Source organism: Myxocyprinus asiaticus, chromosome 15 (genome assembly GCF_019703515.2).
Source record: "Myxocyprinus asiaticus isolate MX2 ecotype Aquarium Trade chromosome 15, UBuf_Myxa_2, whole genome shotgun sequence".
Lineage (NCBI taxonomy): Eukaryota > Metazoa > Chordata > Actinopteri > Cypriniformes > Catostomidae > Myxocyprinus > Myxocyprinus asiaticus.
In genome coordinates, this window is record NC_059358.1 from 45,346,134 (window position 1) to 45,372,591 (window position 26,458).

At 38.8% G+C, this 26,458-nt stretch overlaps 1 protein-coding gene across 4 annotated transcripts; it reads right to left on the reverse strand.

Annotated features, from left to right (window-relative positions):
- Positions 1–3,470: 3,470 nt before the first annotated feature.
- On the reverse strand, positions 3,471–22,060 carry LOC127452533 (cytochrome b5 reductase 4-like). 4 transcript variants are annotated; one of them, XM_051718047.1, is made up of 17 exons: positions 21,881–22,060; positions 20,752–20,870; positions 20,369–20,522; positions 18,575–18,675; positions 18,370–18,454; positions 14,788–14,823; positions 14,580–14,655; positions 14,324–14,381; positions 14,139–14,232; positions 14,005–14,037; positions 12,420–12,542; positions 9,747–9,887; positions 9,495–9,644; positions 9,132–9,282; positions 4,821–4,907; positions 4,514–4,675; positions 3,471–4,389 (listed from the first exon to the last, which is right to left on the reverse strand). In XM_051718047.1, the coding sequence occupies exons 1-17, from the start codon at positions 21,969–21,971 to the stop codon at positions 4,335–4,337; spliced, it is 1,716 nt and encodes a 571-aa protein (XP_051574007.1). In that variant the 5' UTR covers positions 21,972–22,060; the 3' UTR covers positions 3,471–4,334. The 4 variants fall into 4 exon arrangements, with proteins under 4 accessions (XP_051574007.1, XP_051574010.1, XP_051574009.1 ...); XM_051718050.1 differs by lacking the exon at positions 21,881–22,060 and adding an exon at positions 21,088–21,215; XM_051718049.1 differs by lacking the exon at positions 21,881–22,060 and adding an exon at positions 20,956–20,974.
- Between the last annotated feature and the right edge of the window lie 4,398 nt (positions 22,061–26,458).

Genomic DNA, 26,458 nt, shown 5'->3' on the forward strand with positions numbered 1-26,458 from the left:
CTAATTTATTGAGATGCACCTGTACATAGCTTTAGATGATATAAGGATATCATGGACTACATTTACATTTCATACATATAAAGTAAAATGTAAAAACTAGAAAGGAATGTGTACATATAATCCTTAATAATTTTCCTATTTATTGCGTCTTTTATATCTACTTTTAAAGTGTTTACTCTCAACTAAATGACAGACATTTCTGTTGCACAGCTTTTTGCACAATGTGAGTAAATGTGTGAAACTTTTATAAAAGGATGCTCACGTGACGATGCTGCAGAACTGTTGGAGCATTAAGAACCTGTGTATTAATAGTGCTCTTTAGCACAATGATGCCAGATGCAGTCAAGTAGCAGGAGCTTACCATTTGCAGACTATTAAATAATACTTGTGTATTTGTGAGTCTTATTAACACAACAGTGGCAAAACTACACTAGCTCCATATCCATGCCAGTTAGACTGTTCAACCATTAATTAATTAAAACCGTTTTCAGGTGGAAAGCACTTTTGATGGTGCACAACTAGAGCCATTTTTATACTGCAAAGGTGTCACAGAAGCTGCATCTGAAGTGGCATTAGATGTACAGTATTTACATAGACTGTATAACACTGCTCAGAGCAGGAAGAAATGCATTGACACAGCAATTACAATTGCATACATTTTATGAGATTTATTTTAAATATAAAATTGTGAATATAGAAATATGAAATGAAAGAAAATATTAGGTTATACTTTTAAATATGACACTAAATTATATGTTCTATCATGACAACTACAAAGTTTAAGACTGTTCTAATGCTAAATTAATTTACACTGAATCAAAGCACCATCAGAACTGTCTTTGATACTGGAGCTGAGGTGGGTCAGTCAATTCAAGTAATTTTATTTGTAAAGAACTTTTCACAGAGGTTACAAAGTAGCTTTACAGGAAATTATGCTATAACAGAAAATAATGCTGTAATGTCTTATTCATCATTGTGTGATTTAATAAAAAGTGATTGTTACTTGTGCCTTTATAAGTAAATAATATTTGTATTTAGATCTCCAAGTGAGCAAGCCAAAGGTGACTTTGGCAAGGAAAAAAAAAAAAATCCATAAGATGGTGGTTAATGGAGATAAATAACCTTGGGAGAATCAAAGCTCACTTTGGGGGCCAGTACCCTTCTGGCTAAAAAACATGAATATAAATCCAATATTAGTTATCTATGTTTAGAACTAGTCATGGTTAAAATAATGTTTTAACAAAAGGATTTTGTATAAACTGTAAGTTTGGTGACAAAGTCTTTCAAGTCATATTGAATTAACTGCGGAAATGCACACAGATGCGTTGTCCTTTGATATTTGGCTGATGAAGGCTTAAGTTGGCAGTTAATTCACTGTCTATGTATTCCATTATAAGAAAGTGTAGTCCATCAGAGAGTCTGGCTTTTGCATCTTTACACAGACTTTTGAGTAGACCTACCTCGGCTGTGTAAAGACTCCTCAGAAGCAGACTACTAGCAAATGCTGACATGAGGACGTGAAAAATGTAATAAAGTTTCTGCAATGTTGTGAAAATACATATTTATAACATGAAAAAAGACCTGACATCTGTCGTAATAAGCACTTTGGATATAAACTTTATCACGACCTTTTTTTAACGTGAAAAGAAAATGTTTTTGCAACATAATTGTGTGTGCTGTTAATGCACTGCATAATGTGGCAGGATAAAATAACATTGTGCAGGATGAGCAACACAATGAAGGTAAATCCTCAAAAATGCTGATTAAACATTCAATTATTTATATTACCAATGAGCTGAAACCCTAACCATAGCAGAACTAAAATCAAAACAGCTTTCTATCACTAATACTCATTTCCAGTGTGACCATAGTGAATGACATATACGATAATATAATGAAATATGCAATTTACGTTTTTTTTTTTTGGCTAAAAATATTTATTCCATCATAATAAACGACTACTAAGGCACCTCCACACTAGGGAAAGCTCAGATGGAATGTGTCAACTCTCTTTTGAGTATGTGGAAATAGCCGTGTCAGTGTGAATTCAAGCAGCATATTTCACAAAAGCCCATCTGGACCCTCCTCTCTCAGATTCTTATAGGTCAAGGGTCAGGCCTACATCTAACTTTGTTGCGGCAAAAGTTGAAACCTGTGTGCTTTCCCTCTCTGTCCTTCCGATTAACCATTCCCATTGACATCAATGCAACAGCTTTCACTGACTTTGTGCAAACTCTACTTTAAGCACCCTAAATATAAATGGATAATGATGCTTTTTATCGGCCTGTCGGGTTAGATACAGCATCTGCTAGCAGGAGTTAAAGGGATGGTTCACACAAAAATGAAAATTCTCTCATTTTTTTACTCACCCTCATGATATCCCAGGTGTGTATGACTTTTTTCACCAGAACACTTAGCTCAGTAGGTCCTTAAAATCCAAGTGAATGGAGATTTCTCTTTGAAGCTCCAAAAATAACAGAGTCAGCATAAACGTCATCGATACATCTCCCGCTGTTAAATTAATGTCTTCTAAAGCAATACGGTCACTTTTGGTGCTAAAAAAGATCAACATTTAAGTACTTTTTAACTTTAATCCAATGTGAGAGAAAGCTTCAGGAGAGAGTGGAGTCCAAGCTGTCTCTCGTGTGATGTATTAGTGTTGCCATGGATACAGATGTAATCTCACGTTCTCCACTCGGTTGAGACATCCAGGATAAGCACACAAATGCACCATTGTGATGAAAGAAACAGATAAAAACAGATCTAAACCAAAACCAAACAAGCTACTGTACAGTGTTCCTCCTCCTCACTTGTAAACAGCACTGCTCTTCCAGCTGTGTCGGACGTGCATCAGTTCTCGCGTGTTTCATATGCCAATGCGATTATGTCATACGTGCATACCGCTGCTCACTGGAAGCATGATTTAGAGTTAAAAAAGTAATTAAATATTTATTTATTTTTTCGCACCAAAAGTGATCATGTCACTTTAGAAGACATTAATTTAACCGCTGGAGTCGTACCGATGACGTTTATGCTGACTGTATGTTATTTTTGGAGCTTCAAAAGAGAAATCTCCATTCACTTGCATTTTAAGGACCTACTGAGATATTTTTCTTCAAATGTGTCCTAGTGAAGATTGAAAGTCATACACACCTGGGATTTCACAAGGGTGAGTAAATAATGAGAGAATTTTCATTTTTGGTTTAACTATCCCATTAACTGCCGAGGCTAACCAGCAAAAACCAAACCCCGTACCCTAAAGGTGTTCAACTTTCTTTGTGTCAGTTCCTGGACTACTATAGGTGGCAAACATGAATCAGGCAGTGTTGATGCTGAACAGATCTGAGAAGTACTGCATTCAGCATTAAAGTCCATGATCACAATATCAACACCCTAAACAGTGAGTCTAATACTGCTGCCACTGCCACAGGAGATAACTCAAGTCACTTTCTAAAATAATTTTGTGTGAATCTTTGAGCTTACCTTTATTGAAAACCATCCAGAGTGTATAGAGTTCTGGTCATTTAAATAATTAGCTGTGTTACAGTCATTCTCTATTTCACAGATTTCTCCAAGAAATAAGCTTCATATATTTTCTTCTAGAAATAAATATTTGGGTGACTGTAATATATCAAACACATTTTATCCACAGCAACGTACAGTAGATTAACAGGTACAAATAGTTCTCCCCATGTTCACTCTAAACTGACATCAAATGTGTGACACTCAGACAATTGGGATGCCACCAGATTTCAATTCAGCTACAACAGTATGAGGGGCAGGTAACAGATTTAAGGAGTTTTCATTTGAGTAAAACTGTGCTCCATTTACAGCTAATTTAATACATTTGTCAAATGTTCTGTACAAATGAATCGCAAAACCTTAGTTTCTCTAGAAACTATTAATTTGGCAGTCAAATTAACATTTCCAAACAGTAACTATAATGCTCACTGTTAATTCACCCGTGTATTGCATCCATGTCTGATTAACTGGCCACTCTGAATATCTGCTATATGAGGACAGCAACAAAACTGCTTTCTATTGATGTTTCTGTTGTTTTGTTTGAACTTTCTGTCTTTCTGGACACTCAAATATGTATGAAGAAATATTCAATCTTGTTTTAAGTTGTAAGTCTCAAACTGTCAGCTGGCATTTGCCAGGCTTGGTGACAATGAAACCAGTGGGGAAAAAGTCTCCAATAGAAATGTTGACGAAAAAGTGCTTTTGTTACTGTAGGAGTAACGGCCTTTGTCTGTGGATAACTGCATACTTTTGAGAGAGTGCATTTGATATGCAAAGAAATAGTCTGCAAGAAAGAAACTCCAATGGTCCCATCAGCCTTGAAATACATGAATCTCCTCTTCGCTGAAATCCAACTGCCTGACCAACCTGTAAAGTGAGAAAAACCATCAATCCATAAAAAAATATCTATTAAATAATTAAGGATATAATAATTGCATTAACTGGAATAGATTCTGATTTATCATGAGTGTGTGTGGTTATAAACACTCACTGCACTGCGAGCTCTGTGAACGCAGTGGGCCCGCACACACACACTAAACACTTGAAGTTTTCCGGTTTCTCCAGGAAGTTCTGCAGCATATGAGAGTCTATCCGTCCTGTTCTGCCAGTCCATGAGTCTGCAGGCTCTGAAAGAACATACTCCACCCCAAACCTGATAAAAACACAGAAACGAGCCCTCGTTTCAGCTAACCAACCACCAAACTGCTGAAGACAGTATAAGACACTCCTGAGCATTCAACTATAGAAGTCAGAAATGTGATGTTCCTGATCGATCAACAGTAATTCATGATTCCTACCTTTCCTCTTTCATAGACAACTCATCCAGCTGAGAGCGCCAGAGTATGTCCCTCTCCTGACGATTGAAGAACATCAGCTTGGTTTTTCTAAAGAAAGAGACAACATGTTAGACATACACTGTGAAAATACATCCATCAAGAAAAACTAATCGTAAGTGTAGCTGCTGAGGGAGTGACAGAAAATCTGGCCTCTTTTTCTGTTCTGACTGATGTGATCCACCACTTTCTATTTTTTCTTCTTTTGGAAAGCTGTGAAAGCGTAATCGTGGATTTTTTTCTTTTGCTGTTGGAGCAAATGGGTAAGCAAAATTATATTTGTTGTGGTCTCCCATTCACGGCTATACACGTTGCCCCTGCTATTGTTTACTTCCACATTCTAAACCCGGATATGTGAAGAGAGTCCATGGAGGGTTATTCCTTGTCAAATAAACCAAATTTTCAGAAACTTCCCAAGCTGGAATTTTGGATTTTGTTAATACTTTTTTCTGACGAAACAAACACATAAATTATGATCAAAGCCAAAATATCAAATGCAATGGATGATTATTTACCGAGTAATCCGTTATTTTGTAGAGGGGAGTCAAAATGAAAAAAACTGAGAACCAAAATCTAAAAGGATATCAAGATTTTTTTAATACTTCTAGAGTCATAGGCACTCCTTTAGTTTAAGAAAAACAATACAAAAAAAGTTTGAACTCCAATTTTTAGACTCACACCATTGGCATATAACTGATTTTCATAATAGATCTACCTATCTCTGTGTAAAAATTTAATAAAAACACCTTTCAAAAGGTTACTTTACTTTACTTGTAAATTTTCCAAAAACGAAATCTCCAAATCATAGGTGAAAATATTTGTTTTAACACCTGACTAAAGAATAATGGATTACAAAGTAAATATCAGGGATGTACTGAGCCCCTAAAGGGTCAAAGTAGTGGGAAAAAATTATTTAGGTGGGGGAAAAAAAATAAAAAAAATAAGCAAATGCTTTTGCGTTCTCTTGCAAAACATTGCGTTCCCCCGAGAAGTTTTGCATGCTCTCGCAAAACTTTTGTGTTTTCTTGCAAATTACTTTGCATTCTCTGGCGAAATGTGCATCATAATGACAGTCTTCCGCTATCTCTCCTACGTGTATTCCAGTATTATTCCAGCTTTTGAGTTCAACAAGAAGAGAAAGCCAGTGCAACAAAAGAGTGAAGCCCAAAAGACAATACAAAAGGCAATCCACAAATCATAATCTTCAATTTATGAATGTGTGAAAATAAAGACAACACAGTTAAAATTACAATAAATGCGAGTGGTCTAATTGAAATGGAATGCTGTGTCGCACAATTAAATTGCTTATTATTATTGTTTTTGTTGTTGTTGTGATGGTGTTTCCCTCTCCATTAATAAAGCAATAAATGCTTAATTATGTGTGGTGACTGAAGGTTTTGGGCTTTAAAATAACTGAAATTCGGAAATCACTTTTAAATAATTTGTATTTGTTTTAGGAACAACCCTTTAGTTAAGCCACCATGATTGCTCTCCCTTCGGAGTGCCCTGTGGAGGCAACATTTATGCAGTTTGGTATGTGTCATACTGTTGCCATCTGCTGGCGCATGATAAACAGCCACATAAACATACATATAAAATAATAGTTGATATTTGAGCATATGATATTCAAATTCCATTAGGCCTATAGTGTGGGAAAACATGCTACATATATAAAAACATAGATTTTGTAGCATTTTTTAAATTTGTGCAGTAGAGTATGTTTCACACGTGCAACAATGCCAGCAACTGCAGCTCAACGCAAGAGTGAAAACATCTATCACTCGATGACGTTATTACTGTAAATATTGTATTCCGTGTTGCATGCAAGTGATAGTTAAAAAAACCAACAACCAAATAAAACTTTTTATTTCTATAAAATAGAATATATCTGACTGTATTTTATATCTCTATAAAATAGTTTAACCATGAATAGGCTATAACTCATCCTCAAACAAAATTGGTTGGCGGACATTGCCTCTGAAAAGATACTATTTAATTTCCATGGCCTGTTTTTTCACCCAATTTGGAACGCCCAATTCCCAGTGCGCTTTTAAGTCCTTGTGGTCGCGTAGTGATTCGCCTCAATCCGGGTGGCGGAGGATGAATCCCAGTTGCCTCCGTGTCTGAGACCATCAGCCCACGCATCTTATCACGTGGCTTGTTGAGCACATTGCCACGGAGACATAGTGCGTGTGGAGGCTTCACGCCATCCACCGCGGCATCCGCGCTCAACTCACCACACGCCCCACCGATAATGAACCACATTATAGCGACCACAAGGAGTTACCCCATGTGACTCTACCCTCCCTAGCAACTGGGCCAATTTGGTTGCATAGAAGACCTGGCTGGAGTCACTCAGCATGCCCTGGGATTCGAACTAGCGAACTAGCGAACTCCAGGGGTGGTAGCCAGCGTCTTTTACCACTGAGCTACCCAGGCCCCCTGTTTTTTGAACTAGTTATATAAAAATAAATTGTTCGAAAAAGTACACTGATGAAAACATTATGACCACCTGCCTAATATGCTGTTAGTCCTCTGCGTGCTGCCAAAACAGCGCCGACCCACCGAGGCATGGACTCTACAAGACCCCTGAAGGTGTCCTGTGATATCTGGCACCAAGACATTAGCGGCAGATCCTTCAAGTCCTGTAAGTCTTCGGACTTGTTGGTCCAGCACATCCCATAGATGCTCAATCGGATTGAGATCTGGGGAATTTGGAGGCCAGGGCAACACCATGAACTCTTCATCATATTCCTCAAACCATCCCTGGACAATGTGTGCAGTGTGGCAGGGCGCATTGTCCATCTGAAAGAAGCCACTGCCATGGGGAATACCATTGTCATGAAGGGGTGTACCTAGTCTGCAACGATGTTTAGGGTAGGTTGCACATGTCAAATTGACATCCACATGAATGGCTGGACCCAGGGTTTCCCAGCAGAACAAAACCCAGAGCATCACACTCCCTCCATCAGCTTGTCATCTTCACAGTGCATCCTGGTGTCATCACTTCCCCAGGTAAGCAGCGCACACATATACAGCCATCCACGTGATGTAATGTAACAAGTAAATGATTCCTTTAAAGTCATGTTTTGCTGCTAATAGAAACAGTTACTCTGTAGGGTGTTTACACTTGCATCCTCTTTTAAAGGAATAGTTCACCCAAAAATGAAAATTTGCTGATAATTTACTCTAGGCCATCCAAGATGTATCCAAGTTTCTTTCTTCATCAAAACAGAATTTAAGATATTTGACGGTCCAATTTTTTAGGGTGCATCAAAATAATCCACACGACTCCAGTCGACAAATAAAGTTCTTCTGAATGCAAACGATTGATTATTTTTAGAAACAAAACAATACTTGTATACTTTTTAACAACAAATGTTCGCTTCCGTACATCTCTGTGACGTGTGCTCATGAGAGGGATGACGCAAGCTCATTGGTAAGTTCACACGTCATGTGGAGGAGGAGGCAGGAAGTGCACAGACCACAGACCAAGCACCGTTCACAAACCAAAACAGTCCAAAACAATTTCAAAACAAAATATCAAATAATAAAAAAATAAATTTCCAAATAATAATAATAAAAAAAAAAAAACATTACTGCAGTAAATAACCATCCTTTATTTCGGAGCAATGCCGTTGCATTATCTACAGAAATATATAAGCTATATGACTGTCAGGAATTCAAGCCACACAAGTTGTAGTTAGTGAAACCAAGTGCAAGAGCGTTTACTGAGATTCACAGGGTTTACACAGTGAGATCAATGGTACAGGTGATATCACACAGAAGAGAAGCTTCACAAACTGAAGAAGAGGTAACAGGCAAAACAACAGGTTAAGCACTAAACAGATATCGACGAAGATCAAGAGCAAATACAGACAGGTAAATAAACACTGCGAGTCCATTGTGTGAGAATTGACAGTTAAGTGGCGTGAAGGTGAGTTATTTATGCAGGCAGCGATGAGCGAGTGAATCGAGTGCAGGTGCGGTGAATTAGAAATCGGGTGATGAGGAGCGGAGCGCTGAGGGAGGTGTGACAATGACAAAGTTTTCACACATACCTGAGTTCGCTGGAAAAACAGCACTCAATTTTTTTTACATTTTGGCTCTATTATTTACAGTATATAGTGTACATTCTAACCATAAACAGATGTAATTCTAATCACAACAACTGTATTTACAGGAGCTGAAGAACTTAATGCATCATGAGCACATTATTGATAGCAGGGACAATGACTATGTGTACTGAGTTATTGAGATTTCTGTGATGTAGACCTGATTGAGGTGATGTCCTGTAGGGCCAGGTGTGCGAGACGAGTCATGGGTGTGAATCCTGTGCCGGCTGCTAACAGGTACAGGTGAGTGACATCACGCAGCACTCGCAGGGTAAAGGACCCTTTGGGACCACCTACTGACAGAGGAGCTCCTGCCAGAGACCACAGATAACACAGATGATAAAAAAAACGGAATAACACATTCGTATACCCCTCTGAAACTGCGATGAAGTGGCGAAACAAAACTGCTTCACATCCCATTCTACAAATATACAGTAACTCTAATCACAGTATAAATAATATTGCACAATCTCTACTGGTTGTTTTAACCACTGCATGGACAATAACATGAACAGTTACTAACCAATGGGAAGGTTGGAGAGATGAGGCGTCAACACACCATCGGGATAGATCTTTATCATGAGATGTACATATGAGCCCATTTCTGCACTGGACTGAGCTGGAGGCATTAGTGTGTGATCCACTGGTGTGTAGGGCTTCACAACATCTGCACCTGCACACCAAACACACACACACTCAGCCTGCTGAAAAATTTACATTTAAATTTAACGTCTCACTCTACATTGGTGACGAGTGATGTGAAATAACGTGTTACCCTGAACAGAGGTTTTGAGGTAGACATGTCTGCCCACAGGAACATGCAGACGTGACCCAGGAGGAAGTTGTAAACGAAAGATCTGGGTGTCATGTGTGACTTCTGTTCTGGAAACCAACACACATTCCCTGTAGAAGAGGCCTGCAAGACAATGTTTTCTGGTACTATTATTAAACCTTTATTTTTTACCAAGTCAGTCCCTTGAGATGCAAATCGTTTTATCGATAGAGACCTGCTCTGAACGGCAACTTAAAACATTAATAAACAACACAAACATAAAACTAGGAACAAATATGAAAAGAACAAAATTGTATTAAAGGAATACAATGAAATGAATGTAAGTGAATGGGTGCCAAAATTTTCACATAAAGTCAGCATAAAGTAATCCATTAGACTCCAGTGTTTTAATCCATATCTTCAGATGTGATATGATAGATGTGGATGAGAATAAGATCAATATATACCATTAAGTCCTTTTTTGCTGGAAATTATTCTCCCTGCTCAGTAGGGGGTGTATGCATGAAGAATGTGAATCACCAAAAAGTCTTACACATCTGGGATGGCATAAGGGTGAGTAAATGATGAGAGTATTTGAATTTTTGGGTGAAATATTCCTTTAAGAAGGAAATCAGGCAACTAAACTGGGCAAATTTAACAGCTATACATTAAAACAGCTGATTGTCTAAAATTTGACAAAATTGATTAAAACTTGATTTGTTAATGGATAGCCAAGTTTTTTTTTTCTTTTAAAATGTATGCTTAGTTGAGTAAATATTGCACAGAATAAGTGTTTGTTTCACTTTAAAAGTTTGTGTTTATCGGCTTTAATATCGGTCATTTTGCTCTCTAGATATCAGTACCAGCCATTGAAAAACCTGTATCGGTCGACCACTAACTGAATGTTAATGTTGAAACTTACTGTAAGGCAGGAAGGCACCAAACCAATGAAAAGGACATTTCACCCACAACTTTAAATTCTGTCATCATCATTTCTTCTTTCTCATGCACTAATGAACGCACAAAGGAGAGCTATGGCAGGATTTCCAAGATTTTCACTGTAAAATAACTTACATTTTGGATTGTTTCTTACCAAAACCTATCGTATGTCTTCAGAAAACATGGAATATGATGCACGAGTCCATGGACTACTTTTATGATACGTCTGGGTCAGAGGAGTCATGTCCATTCAGACCGAGGGGCACGTGCCCCTTAGATTTTTGAGCCAAGAGGATTTTGAATGGATTATTTGAACTTTCAAAAAGGTATTTGTATCTTCGATAATTAAATGAAATGATTATTGCAGGTCTGTGGCAGAAATCTTTATTATTTTCTAAATGTTGTCAGTCCAAATCCAATCGAGTCACATATGTTCCGCTCTACGCGCCGTCTCGTAGCTGCTTCGGAGATCGTGATCACAGGGAAGGTCGAGCACCAAGGGAAAGCGCTGTGTTATGGTAATAAAAACGAATTCATTGCATCAACTTCTGTCTAGTTAACGTTCAACAACTAGTTTTTACCTCTGTGGAACAGTCAATCAGTTTTTTATAATCTAATATAGATTATGTTGGTTTTTGTCTGATCGGTTGCTGTTCGTTTACTTTTGGAAACGCATTTGGCAGGTTTTGCGGTGTCTATACACTCTCTTAATATGTAAAGAATGCAGCGGCTTATTATCTTATTTCAGTGTGAATCCTAACCTTTCTAGTCATTATAAAAACGTAAAGTAACGAAAGGCGGTTCTACATGGTTCCTCGGTAGCCTCAGGTTCTGTATTTTCAATGGGAGAAAGGTGGCGTGGGCATCTGATTGGATCGAAGCAGCAGCGCTTGTGTTCACAAGACATCAGCCGCTTTGTTTTATGACTGCTTAGCACACACTGCGCATTGTGCACAAGATACATTTAAGACCATATTCATGGTTAAACTAATCAAATGCAACCATTACAGACAAACAGCTGCAAATGTAATTGTCATTAAGAAAAGTGATAATGTCTACCACCCCTAGAGTTCGCTAGTTCGAATCCCAGGGCGTGCTGAGTGACTCCAGCCAGGCCTCCTAAGCAGCCAAATTGGCCCGGTTGCTAGGGAGGGTAGAGTCACATGGGGTAACCTCCTCGTGATCGCTATAATGTGGTTCGTTCTCAGTGGGGCGCGTGGTGAGTTGAGCGTGGTTGCCGCGGTGGATGGCGTAAAGCCTCCACACACGCTATGTCTCCGTGGCAACGCGCTCAACAAGCCACGTGATAAGATGCACGGGTTGACGGTCTCAGACGCGGAGGCAACTGGGATTCGTCCTCCGCCACCTGGACTGAGGCGAATCACTACGCCACCATGAGGACTTTAAAAAAAGCACATTGGGAATTGGGCATTCCAAATTGGGAGAAAAAGGGGGAAATTTATAAGAATTGGGGGGGGGGGGGGGGGGTCATAACTTACATTTTTGGGTGAACTTTTCCTTAAATGCTTCATAGATAAAGCTGTACCAATGGACACTCCAAATCATTGTTTCTCTGGATTTAAAAATGTTGAAGCAGGGTTTCTAATATATATATATATATATATATAAAAAAATGTAATATCTGAATGTGTTCCTTTACTTTTACAAACTACTAAAACAAATTACCTAAAATGTAAATCTTTCAAACTTTCAATCATTCACAGGTTTGTTACTCACAGCGTTCTTTACTCTGAATAAATGAATCGTGGAGTTCTAGTGGCTGCCCCACTCGTGTCCACTTGTCTTTGACTGTTTTGTGGAGACACACCTGAACTTTTCCAATCGACTGGGCTGTCTGGACTATGAGCAGAGAAACAAAAACAACAACAAAGAAGCACTTAAAAATGAGCATTGTTTCGGTGTCAGTTTCTGTTTTTCTCCTTTAAAGGTGCACTCAGTGAGTTCTGAGCTGGTTCTTTTTTGATCCAATAGTACCAGTGGTTTTGGACTCTATAACAGGGCTACACAATTAATCGAAAAAATAATCGAGATTACAATTACAGCTGGTGCAATTAACGAATCATAAAAAGTGTCAATTATGGAACTCTGTTTAGGTCTACTCCCATTGGGTCAAAATGTTTTGGTTGTGTATATAATGCAATTGCATATCAGAGATTAGTCTAAAGGCATATCAGTAATGCTCACTTTCTGTGTTTAACTTATACACAATTTGAATAACATCCTTGTTTTTCATGCAATTAAAATGAAGCATTTGAGGAACATGCCCTTTTCAGATAGTTTTTGAATGTGTAGCCTACAGTACATACAGAACACAGCATGCAGTTGCTCCACACAAATTGTTAATTCTATTAATTGAAATGAATAAATTGCAATTAAAATATCAAGGGAAATAATCGATTATTTGAATAGCCCTACTGTATACTGACACCTGACGTCCTGGATGCACAAAGTTTTTTACTAAGTGCAGCCGCATCACACCGAAGATGTCTGTCTTTCTTCTGTTTTGTTACTGTCACAACTCTGAGTCTTCATCTAATGTGAGTGTGCATAATTTTCAACATATTTCTAAAAAGTGCTATACATGTCTTTGAGTAAACCTTTTTTGAATAGCAAAAACTCACCGAGTGCACCTTTACATTTCTTTGGGACAATGTGAATAAGTACTGTGAAATATATCTAATCAGTGAGATACCATTAATTTTAATGCACTCCACTATAAAAAAAAAAAAAAGTACCATAGTATCACCATGATTTTATGGACATTTCCTATTGTATTATGATTTAAGGATATGCACAGTACCATAGTAACACCATGGGTATTCTTTGAATCCCCCTGGGGTCCCATGTAAATGATTACGGTAATCATTCAGTACTTTATCATATTCAGTATATCACATTACCACAGTATTATCATCTGATACCACAATCCTGCTTTGTAATGGTAATTTTTCAGTACAATTCTACATTAAACAAGTTAATTGGTAACACTTTACAAATAGGTTCCATTTGTTAACATTAGTTAACATGAACTAACAATGAACAATACTTGTACAATATTTATTAGTCTTAATATTCATTTCAACATATACTAATACATTTTTAAAATCAAAAGTTGAATTTGTTAACATTAATGCACTCTGAACTAACAATGAGCAATTTGTATTTGTATTAACTAAGAGTAACAATGATTAATAAATGCTGTATAAAACATATTGTTCATTGTTAGTTCATGATACCTAATGCATTAACTAATGTTAACAAATGGAACAAATGGAAAATATTCATTTAACATAGTACTGACCATCAACACGTCCTTGAACTTCACTGGACAGGCCTGAAAAAGAAAATCAATCAATCTTATAATAAAAGATACAGAGCAATTCAAAACAATGTTCATGTGTGTGTGCTTGAAGAAATCCATGCAGAAAGACTCACGCCAGTGGAGCAGGTACGACATCCTCCCCAAGAGCATCTCCACTCGAAGAGTATCACCCTGCAGATCCACCACTGCACAGCCGGAGCTGGGAATCTGGTGTGGGGAAAACAAAAGACTGTTTAGACTGACCTTCTGTTTTCAGTTTTAAAGGAGACTAGACATGACCACGAGGTCTGACACTGACCTTCCGTTTGGTGTAAACAACAATGTTGACAGTGGCATCTGTCTGGAACCAATCATACCTAAAGATGAGCAACAAAACAGACTCAGCATTCTTCAGCCAGTGCTACTTACTGTATAAACAAGCAGCCAGCAATTTGGTTGACAGACATATAGTCTTCCAGATATGTGACCAAACACAGTTTTTTACTTTGGAGAACTCAGACTGGTAGAATCACTCAGTATAATTACAATCATCATATAATGAAAGTCAAACGCACCGAGGGCGATGATCTTTGGCTATGGGAGCAGCAGTAGTCGAAGGCTCCAGTTTCAAGGGTGGAGGAGGAGACAGACCTGATACGAGGAGCATCACAGATAAAATCTTCATCTCTTCATAACTCAAATAACCAAATAATATTTACTTGACTAGTCTCACTCTTTAAAATTATAAATGTTTGCAATTGATATGTGAGTTTGATGTCGTACTGTTCACATGAGCATTCTCCGTTGTTGATGTCTGAGCTGTAGGAGCCAAAAGAACAACAGTTTAGAGACCAAATTTCACATTTCTGAGTCAACTGTGTAGAGACCACATATTTGAGTTTGATTGTGAATGCAAGGCAGACTTAAAATCTGGTCCACTTTAAAGCTGATTCTGGCCAATAACTGCCCACTTAGACAGGAAGAGACAATTTGACTGTTATGTAAAATGACTATTTTCATAATCGGCGAACTAGAATAACACACCTGCGACAATAGCTATGTTTCCATCCAAGTTGCGGATTTAATTTGTGTGAAAAAACTTGAATATCGCAAAAACAATTGGCGAAAAAGTGGCGCTCTCATCCCATGTGTTTAAGAGAACAAAATCGTCACTTCTGGGGAAATTGCCGCAAAACAGAAATGAAAATGAAAGATGAAGTCACTGTGGCTCTTTCATTAAATGCAATTATTTACTTGCACTTTAGAGTGTTCAGACAAAACACTCTGACGAACATCATGTTTGCTAGCGTTCAGCGGTAAATGTCTTATGTCTGGAGTGAAATTGTCACACATTTCTGGGAGGTAATCGTAGACAATCCTTTTCATGAGAGGCCTGGCATTTCAGAATAACCATAGCAACATTTGAAAGGCTATGCCATGATACTGATGATATTCTCTGAGCGATTCATGTATTCAAATGGCTTGTTGAGGCATAGTCACTTTTTTGATGCACATCTATATTGCTATATAAATTCTGTAGGAATTTTCCATCACAAATTTGTCCATCACAGTTTATGCGCATGACTTTTTATTGAATAAAAAAAATTGTCCACCTCATGTGAGCGTATAAGTTTTTTTTTATGCACATTTTGTTCACATCTTGGTGTTTCTATCCAGCATTTTTATGCAATATCCCAACATTTGCATTAAAATACGTGGATGGAATCCCAGCTAATAATGGCACAGCAGTTTCCACGAAAGGTTGTACAGAAAATACCAAAGGTCTTTATGATCAGAATTCCTGTCCATCCAAAAGTATCGATTATTTCAGTTCTGCTTGAGGAAATCACATTTACAGTTGAAGTCAGAAGTTTACATACACCTTAGACAAAAACATTTAAACTCAGTTTTTCACAATTCCTGACATTTAATCGTAATAAACATTCCCTGTGTTAGGTCAGTTAGTATCACTATTTTAAGAATGTGAAATGTCATAATATTAGTAGAGAGAATTATTTATTTCAGTTTTTATTTCTTTTATCACATTCCCAGTGGGTCAGAAGTTTACATACACTTAGTTAGTATTTGGTAGCATTGCTTTAAATTATTTAAATTGGGTCAAATGTTTTGGGTAGCCTTCCACAAGCTTCTCACCATAAGTTGCTGGAATTTTGGCCCATTCCTCCAGACAGAACTGGTGTAACTGAGTCAGGTTTGTAGGCCTCCTTGCTCGCACACGTTTTTTCAGTTCTGCCCACAAATTTTCTATCAGATTGAGGTCAGGGCTTTGTAATGGCCACTCCAATACCTTAACTTTGTTGTCCTTAAGCCATTTTGCCACAAATTTGGAGGTATGCTTGGGGTCATTGTCCATTTGGAAGACCCATTTGCAACCGAGCTTTAACTTCCTGACTGATGTCTTGAGATTTTGCTTCAATATATTCAAATAATTTTCCTTCCTCATGATGCCATATATTTTGTGAAGTGCACCAGTCCCTCCTGCAGCAAAGCACCCCCACAACATGATGCTGCCACCCCCATGCTTCAATGCTGGGATGGTGTTCTTCGGCTTGCAAGCCTCACCCTTTTTCCTCCAAACATAACGATGGTCATTATGGCCAAACAGTTCAATTTTTGTTTCATTAGACCAGAGGACATTTCTCCAAAAAGTAAGATCTTTGTCACCATATGAGCTTGCAAACTGTAGTCTAGATTTTTTATGGTGGTTTTGGAGCAGTGGCTTCTTCCTTTGAGCAGCCTTTCAGGTTCTGTCGATATAGGACTCGTTTTACTGTGGATATAGATACTTGTCTACCTGATTCCTCCAGCATCTTCACAAGGTCCTTTGCTGTTGTTCTGGGATTAATTTGCACTTTTCACAACAAACTACGTTCATCTCTAGGAAACAGAATGCATCTCCTTCCTGAGAGGTATGTTGCATACTGTTGTTTATACAGATGAACATGGTACCTTCAGGCATTTGGAAATTACTCCTAAGGATGAACCAGACTTGTGGAGGTCCATAAATATTTTTTTTCTGAGGTCTTGGCTGATTTCTTTTGATTTTCCCATGATGTCAAGCAAAGAGGCACCGAGTTTGAAGGTAGGCCTTAAAATACATCCACAGGTACACCTCAAATTCAGTACACCTCCTATGAGAAGCTAACTGGCTAATTGTCTAAAGGTTTGACAACATTTTCTGGAATTTTCCAAGCTGCTGAAAGGCAAAGTTAACTTGGTGTATGTAAACTTCTGACCCACTGGAATTGTGATATAATCATTTAAAAGTGAATCAATCTGTCTGTAAACAATTGTTGGAAAAATTACTCATGTCATGCACAAAGTAGATGTCCTAAACAACTTGCCAAAACTATAGTCTGCTAATATTAAATCTGTGGAGTGGTTTAAAAAAATGAGTTTTAATGACTTCAGCCTAAGTGTATGTAAACTTCTGACTTCAACTGTAATTACTACTAAGTGTCTCAATCAAAACAAAGATTTTATATTTTTTGATTTTTATTTGATTTAGATTTGATCCTAATAACATGGCGAGTTTTCAAATCCAGTTATTAGTTCTTCCTCAAACACACTGTATTAAACCGGTAGCTTGTAAACACAACTTTATTTGCAGGCAGACTGATAAAATGATAAAAAAACCTGCACAATGTTGTGTAGCAGTCAGAAAATCTCATTGGAGCTTGCGATTTTTGTACACAAATATATGTCAGGTAAATAAATTCATAGATCATATAAATTATTCAGATTATAATGTCTTAAAGGAATATTCTGGGTTCAATACAAGTTCAGCTCAATCAACAGCAATTGTGGCATAATGTTGATTACCACAAAAATAATTTTGACTCATCCCTCCTTTTCTTAAAAAAAAAAGCAAAAATCGAGGTTACAGTGAAGCACTTACAATGGAGGTCAATGGGGTCAATTTTTGGAGGGTTTAAAGGCAGAAATGTGAAGCTTATAGTTTTATAAAAGCACTTACATTAATTCTTCTGTTAAAACCTGTGTATTATTTGAACTGTAAAAAAAAAAATTAAAAATGTAATTTTTACAGTCATTTTAGGCTTTGTTGACATTACATTGTCATGGCAACAAAGCTGTAAAATTGGCAGGATAAAATTAATTTTTGTGGTAATCAATATTATGCCACAAATGCTGTCGATTGAGACTAACTTGTGTTGAACCCGGAATATTCCTTTAAGACAACCTCATGTTATATTATTTTATTTTTTTGTGGTAAAAATGGTAATGGAGCAAAAGAAATCTGAACTACTGGCAAAATTATCCTTATTGTTGAGCCCAGCAATAAGCACATTTCTACTGTGTGTAGAGTCGAAGAGTTGACCGGACCTTGTGGAGCAGGGTTGGGCTTTGTTGCCATCCTCCCCACCAGACACTCCTTCAGCATGGACTCATAATTCACCCACCGATGCACCTGATAAACCATTTGAAATGTCAAGGCTCGGCTGGACAAAATGTGTTTATGATCCAACTATGTTCTCCTATCCTAATGCACCCTTAGTGTCTTCAAATGCCTCACTCATGACACGTTTACCTGGTCAAACAGGTCAGTGCTATCAATCCCAGCAGCCCTCATTAACTCCGCCTCCCCACCAGGATGGAAATCCATGTAGGCACTAACGTTATACACCATACCTGCACACATACAGAGCCAGCCAAGGTCCAAAATTAACTTTTTGCCACACATGGCAACAGTCAAATCAATGCGAAAATTTGAACAAAGCAGTGTTTCTCTCCCATGTGTTTGAGAGAACAAAATCGTCACTTCTGGGGAAATTGGCGCGAAAAAGAAATGAAAATGGAAGTTGAAGCCACTGTGGCGCATTTAAAGGAATAGTTCACCCAAAAATGAAAATTATCTCATCATTTACTCGCCCTCACGCCATCCAAGGTGTGCATGACTGACTGACTTCTGCAGAACACATTTTTTTTTATTATTTTAGCTCAGTAGGTCCATACAATGCAAATGGTGACCAGCACTCAAAAGCTCCAAAAAGCACATAAACGCAGCATAAAAGTAATCCATAAGACTCCAATGGTTTAATCAATGTCTTCTGAAGCGACTTAATCAGTGGGTGAGAACAGCTACAGACCCAAATGTAACTCCTTTTTCACTGTACCTACATCTTGCAATTGCAGTCTCTAGCCAAGATTCCTAGTGCTTGATGCATGGAAGTATAATCGGGTTGGAAAACCCATGATCGCCAAGGAGACTGTTGATTATTATATGTAAACTGAATAAAGGAGCTATATTTTGGTCTGTTCTCTTCCAAAACCGATTGGATCGCTTCTGAAGATATGGATAAACCACTGGAGTCTTATGGATTACTTTAATTCTGACTTATGTGATTTTTGGTCACCATTCACTTGCACATACTTTTGTGTTCAGCAGATGAAATAAAGTCATACACATCTGGGATGGCATGAAGGTGAGTAAATTATGAGAGAATTAAAATTTTTGCATGAACAATTCCTTTTTTTTTCCTACCCAATTTGGAATGCCCAATTCCCAATGCGCCTTAAATCCTTGTGGTGGCGTAGTGATTCGCCTCAATCCGGGTGGCGGAGGATGAATCTCAGTTGCCTCCGTGTCCGAGACCGTCAATCCGCGCATCTTATCACGTGGCTTGTGGAGCGCATTACCGCGGAGACATAGAGCGTGTGGAGGCTTCATGCAATTCTCCGTGGCATCCACGCACAACTCACCACGCACCTCACCGAGAGAGAGAACCACATTATAGCGACCACGAGGAGGTTACCCCATGTGACTCTACCCTCCCTAGCAACCGGGCCAATTTGGTTGCTTAGGAGACCTGGCTGGAGTCACTCAGCACGCCCTGGATTCAAACTCGCGACTCCAGGGGTTGTAGTTAGTGTCAATACTCGCTGAGCTACCCAGGCCCCCCGGTGTGAACTATTCCTTTAATTGTAATGAATTACCTGCAGTTAATCGGATATAAACAAATAGGGCCTATATTGACTCCTAAAAGCCACTTTTTGTTTCATCTAAACAATGCTTTACTGGTCTGGCACAATAATGCAATATATTTCAATTTGAATACATTTATTATATACACTATATTACTTTTATAATTATTATGCATTATTTATATTGAACTGTCTTTAATTGGGGGCTTTTCTCAGAAAATATTGATATACAATTAATTCAAATAATTAAATCTATTGACATCCTTAATTGAAAACATTCATAGGCCTTACAGAATACAACCACACTGCTGCACACCCTGAAAGCGGCAGGCCTCTGTTGTTTTGGGTGGTATTGAGCAGATTTGCACCACTCCTGTGGACACATTGGGGACGTTATTACCTCTAATGCACGTCCAGCAGTCATTTCTGGTGTTGTGTTTCTTCAGCTCCTCTTCTGTCACCTCAATCAGTCTTCCTCTCAGTCCGGTTAGATCCCGTCCACTCTTGGTCAGTCGGATCCAGTCCAGGAGACTGTGGCCTGGCTTCAGCACTACCTGTATTCAATACAAAACATTACAACATTCACAGCTGCTTGCATAACGTTATAAAACATGCACAATCTATATCACACATATGGTAGCATATTAACTATGCTGTCATCACAATTACACTTATATTTAATCAGCTGACAATTTTCCAACATTTTAACTAGAGTTATGTAATAACAGCATGACAAAACAAATCTCTCCTGATGATAATCTGGATTAATAACGAATCGAGGACCTTGTTTCGGGACTGTCCGGTCGGTGTGACTCTCTGCTGGGATCCGACTGCTGGAAAAGACTGAGACGGAACATTCAACATCTCTGATCCTTTCAAACAACTCCAGCTGCGAAGAAAACCTACCACAAACACACTGAATATCACTGATCAGGAGAACAAACTGCCCCAAACACAACGAATATCGGACTGATCGGAGGAGTTTACTTATGGGAAGTGTCATGATGAGTGTGACTCTTCCTTATAAAACGCGACTTCCTCATTTTGGCAGGTTGATTTACTTTTGTGAGATATCCAACATGACAACAACAAGCAGTTCAATTGCTCTGAAACACATACATTTACTGAGAAAAGATGTAAGCACTAGCGATAATACTGCTGCCACAGCTGCTCTGTCATCGCCAAAACATTCTTACATGATCTCCAAAAAAAATAAAAATAAAATAAAAAAGTCGCGAAAATATGACGTCACCAGCACATATTTCATAGTAAAAGACGAACACACGCACGAATAAATACTTAAATGGTCATTAACGCAGCTAACACGACTTTATAAGCATGACTGGAAACTTGTAAATTCACTATAAACTGTCACGTGACTTTTTAAGATTTTATTTTTTGACATGATTTTTCCAGATTTGAAAAGCAATTTCTTAGTAAAATGTTTGGCCGTGTATTAATTGCCCATTATTGGCATTTTTGTTTAATTAATTCGATTTAAATTAAAAACTGTGTGTGTGTTCGCAAGTGTAAGTAGATTTGACGTGTGAAATAGTTTATTTAAAAGGTATTTGTATAAATTGTAATAAATGTGATGACCATCCAATCTAGACGTCTCAGACAGTGTTTTATTTATTTATTTATTGGCTACTAGAGGTGAAAATGCTCAGAATCAGAGATCTGTAATGTTATCTATACTCGTATGAGTCTAGAGAAGTTAATACGACCTACTTTTAGACTTCACCACATTTCAGCTCATTACTTGTCTAATGCAAAAATCTGAAATATGCCCTTTGTACTCTCACACTGCACGACTGCAACTGTCTCATGATACAGAATGCTTTTTAAATCTACTACCAGGTCTGTTTATTTAACGTTCATAAACACATAGCAGAAGAACAAAAAAACTCACCAGACACAACATCAGAGATGACAGAAAAGACAGCTGAAAATGTCCCACTGTTTTCTGTTCTAAAATCTTCCTCATCATCCTCCATTAACATTCCAGTTATATAAATATATCCAGTCTAAAACTTTTAAACCCAATTTTAAAATGAATGCTTGGGTTACTTTGACAAGAGGTACAAGACGATCTTGCAGGACTTTTATTTAGAGCTAATCTGATTATTCATAATGACTGCAAACTAGAGATCTCAAATTGAGTCTTCAAACTAAAAGTCTCAGTTTAACCTGCATAGTAAAATTTTCAAAAACGTGCACAACCTCTTATCACACTGTACACAGCAAGGATGCAGAACTGGTTTTCCAGATGTAAAATGATAAAATGCATTTTGAATCCCTGACATTTGAATTGTACAATGCTTCCAGAGAATGTACTGGGTAAAAATGAACAGCCATGTTCTAGATTTTTCACATATGATGTGGAGAAAGTTTTTTATTTATTATTTTTGTATTTATTTTTTTGGGACAGGAGAGCACAATTGAAAATGTTGTAAAAATGTTGTAAATTGACTGCGTGAAATTAAAGCTTGGTTGCATTTGCATCTATGCATGGGATGGATGGATGGATGGATGGATGGATAGATAAATAGATACAGTAGATAGATGACTTTATTTATCCCCAAGGGAAATTCATGTGTTACAGCACCTCAAGAAGTTGGTTGATAAAATGTCAAGAGTACATTTCTGCAAATTCTAAGCAAAGGGTGACTACTTTGAAGATGCTAAAATATAACACAGTTTTGATTTATTTTGGATTTTGTTTAGTCACAACATAATTCCCATAGTTCCATTTATGTTATTCCATAGTTTTGAAAATAAATAAATAAATAAATATACTAAAAAATGAGTAAGTGTTTCAAAACTTTTGACCGGTAGTGTGTGTGTGTATACATACATATACACTATATTGCCAAAAGTATTCGCTCACCCATCCAAATAATTGAATTCAGGTGTTCCAATCACTTCCATGGCCACAAGTGTATAAAATGAAGCACCTAGGCATGCAGACTGCTTCTACAAACATTTGTGAAAGAATGGGCCGCTCTCAGGAGCTCAGTGAATTCCAGCGTTGTACTGTGATAGGATGCCACCTGTGCAACAAGTCCAGTCGTGAAATTTCCTCGCTACTAAATATTCCACAGTCAACTGTCAGTGGTATTATAACAAAGTGGAAGCGATTGGGAATGACAGCAACTCAGCCACAAAGTGGTAGGCCACGTAAAATGACAGAGCGGGGTCAGCGTATGCTGACGCGCATAGTGCGCAGAGGTCGGCAACTTTCTGCAGAGTCAATCGCTACAGGCCGCCAAAGTTCATGTGGCCTTCAGATTAGCTCAAGAACAGTGTATAGAGAGCTTCATGGAATGGGTTTCCATGGCCGAGCAGCTGCATCCAAGCCATACATCACCAAGTGCAATGCAAAGCGTCGGATGCAGTGGTGTAAAGCACACCGCCACTGGACTCTAGAGCAGTGGAGACGCGTTCTCTGGAGTGACGAATCACGCTTCTCCATCTGGCAATCTGATGGATGAGTCTGGGTTTGGCAGTTGCCAGGAGAACGGTACTTGTCTGACTGCATTGTGCCAACTGTGAAGTTTGGTGGAGGGAGGATTATGGTGTGGGGTTGTTTTTCAGGAGCTGGGCTTGGCCCCTTAGTTCCAGTGAAAGGAACTCTGAATGCTTCAGCATACCAAGAGATTTTGGACAATTCCATGCTCCCAACTTTGTGGGAACAGTTTGGGGATGGCCCCTTCCTGTTCCAACATGACTGCACACCAGTGCACAAAGCAAGATCCATAAAGACATGGATGAGCGAGTTTGGTGTGGAAGAACTTGACTGGCCTGCACAGAGTCCTGACCTCAACCCGACAGAGCACCTTTGGGATGAATTAGAGCGAAAACTGCGAGCCAGGCCTTCTCGTCCAACATCAGTGTCTGACCTCACAAATGCACTTCTAGAAGAATGGTCAAAAATTCACATAAACACACTCCTAAACCTTGTGGAAAGCCTTCCCAGAAGAGTTGAAGCTGTTATAGCTTTAAAGGGTGGGCCGATGTCATATTAAACCCTATGGATTAAGAATGGGATGTCACTTAAGTTCATATGCGTCTAAAGGCAGATGAGCGAATACTTTTGGCAATATAGTGTGTGTATATATATATATATATATATATATATATATATTAGCCACAACATTAAAACCACCTGCCTAATACTGTGTAGGACCCCTCGTGTTGCCAAAACTGCACCAACCCGCATCTCAGAATAGCATTCTGAAAATCCCAGGAGATCAGCAGTTACATAAATACTCAAACCAGCCCATCTGGCACCAACAATCATGCCAAGCTCCAAATCACTGAGATCACATTTTCCCCCATTTTGATGGTTGATGTAAACATTAACTGAAGCTCTTGACTCGTATCTGCATGATTTTATGCACTTCACTGCTGCCACACGATTGGCTGATTAGATATTCGCATGGATGATTGTTGGTGCCAGATGGGCTGGTTTGAGTATTTCTGTAACTGCTGATCTCCTGGGATTTTCAGTCTCTAGAATTCACTCAGAATGGTGCCAAAAACAAAAAACATCCAATGAGCAGTAGTTCTGCGGATGGAAACACCTTGTTGATGAGAGAGGTCAACAGAGAGTAGCCAGACTGGTTCAAATTGACAAAGTCTACGGTAACTTAGATAACCGCTCTATACAATTGTGGTGAGAAGAATAGCATCTCAGAATGCAGATGACAGGACTCCGAGTTGTATTGGAAGTCTGAGGAATACAGGGTGAAGAGGAAAGGTGAGAGTACAGTCTCCTGCAGAGTTCCAGTTTAGCTAACCACCTGCTCAGACACACAGCCACACAAACTGTGGTCTGTCCGTCAGTTAGTCAATAATGCAAGAGGTTGTGGAGGCATCTACCTGCATCTTTTGGAGCTTCTCATGCAGCAATGTAGGCTGGATCAATGTAGGCTGGAGAAATCAAAGAACATGATCCTCACAGTGCTGCCTGCTTTGTCCAGGTGAGAAAGGGCTCGCTGAAGCAGGTATATGATAGCATCTTCAACTCCAACCTCAGGGTGGTAGGCAAACTGCAGTGGGTCCAGAGTGGTGCTCACCTGAGGTCTGAGATGGGCCAATATCAGTCTCTCTATGACTTTCATGATGTGCGATGTTAGGGCAACCAGTCTATAGTCATTGAGGGCAGATGGATAAGACTTCTTAGGTACTGGAACAAGGCAGGATGTCTTCCACAGCACAGGAAAATTCTCCTGGCTCAGGATAATGTTAAAGAGGTGCTGCATAATCCTACATAGCTTGTCTGCTCAGGCCTTCAGTACCCTGGGGCTGATACCATCCTTTTAAACGTATAATATCATATCACTTAGTACACTGTTCCTCGGGTGCCTCTTTGTCCATGTCCTTTGAACTAGGAGTTTTATCATGAGTGAGGCAACTGAACATTTCAGTGATCCTTTAAAATTTCCAAGCATGTATATTGAGGCCTGATATACAATCTTAATTATGAGACATAATACTCACTTCTTTACTTTCCATTTATACATTGATTAGCTCCAAACCTGACTCTGGTCTGGAAGGCCAAAGACGATGCTTACAGGAGTGGGGATAAAGTCTTGTACAATCATACCAGGAACACACTGAACAATGAAATCAGAGTGGCTAAAAGAAGATACTCTGAGAAGCTGAAAAACAAGTTTTCAGCTAACGACCCTGCATCAGTGTGGAGTGGCATGAAACAACTCACAAATTACAGGACTCCTACCCCCAACCCTGTGGTGGACCAACAACTGGCTGACGACCTGAATGTGTTCTACTGCAGATTTGAAAGGCCCAATCTCACATCCCACACCCACTCTGACCTTCAATTCACACAAACACCAACACCTCCTGCAACCCCCCTCCTCCCTCCTCCTGCTACTCAACCTGCACTTAAGATCTGTGAAGATGATGTGAGCCGCGTCTTTCGGAAACAAAAGACGAGGAAATCTTCAGGCCCAGATGGCGTCTCACCAGCGTGTCTTTGATCCTGTGCTAACCAGCTGTCCCCCATCTTCACACAGATCTTCAATAGATCACTGGAGCAATGTGAAGTCCCATGCTGCTTCAAACGCTCAATCATTATTCCTGTCCCAAAGAAACCAAAAATCACAGGACTTAATGACAACAGACCTGTCGCCCTGACGTCTGTGGTCATGAAATCATTTGAGAGACTGGTGTTGGCCCACCTGAAGAACATCACTGGACCCTTTCTAGATCCCCTTCAATTTGCTTATTGAGCAAACAGGTCTATGGATGATGCAGTCAACATGGGATTGCATCATATCCTGCAACATCTGGACAGACCAGGGACATATGCAAGGATCCTTTTTGTGGACTACAGTTTGGCTTCCAACACCATCATCCCAGCTATACTCCAGAATAAATTACACCAACTCTCTGTTCCCATGTCTATCTGTCAGTGGATTACCAGCTTTCTGACGGACAGGCAGCAGCTTGTGAGACAGGG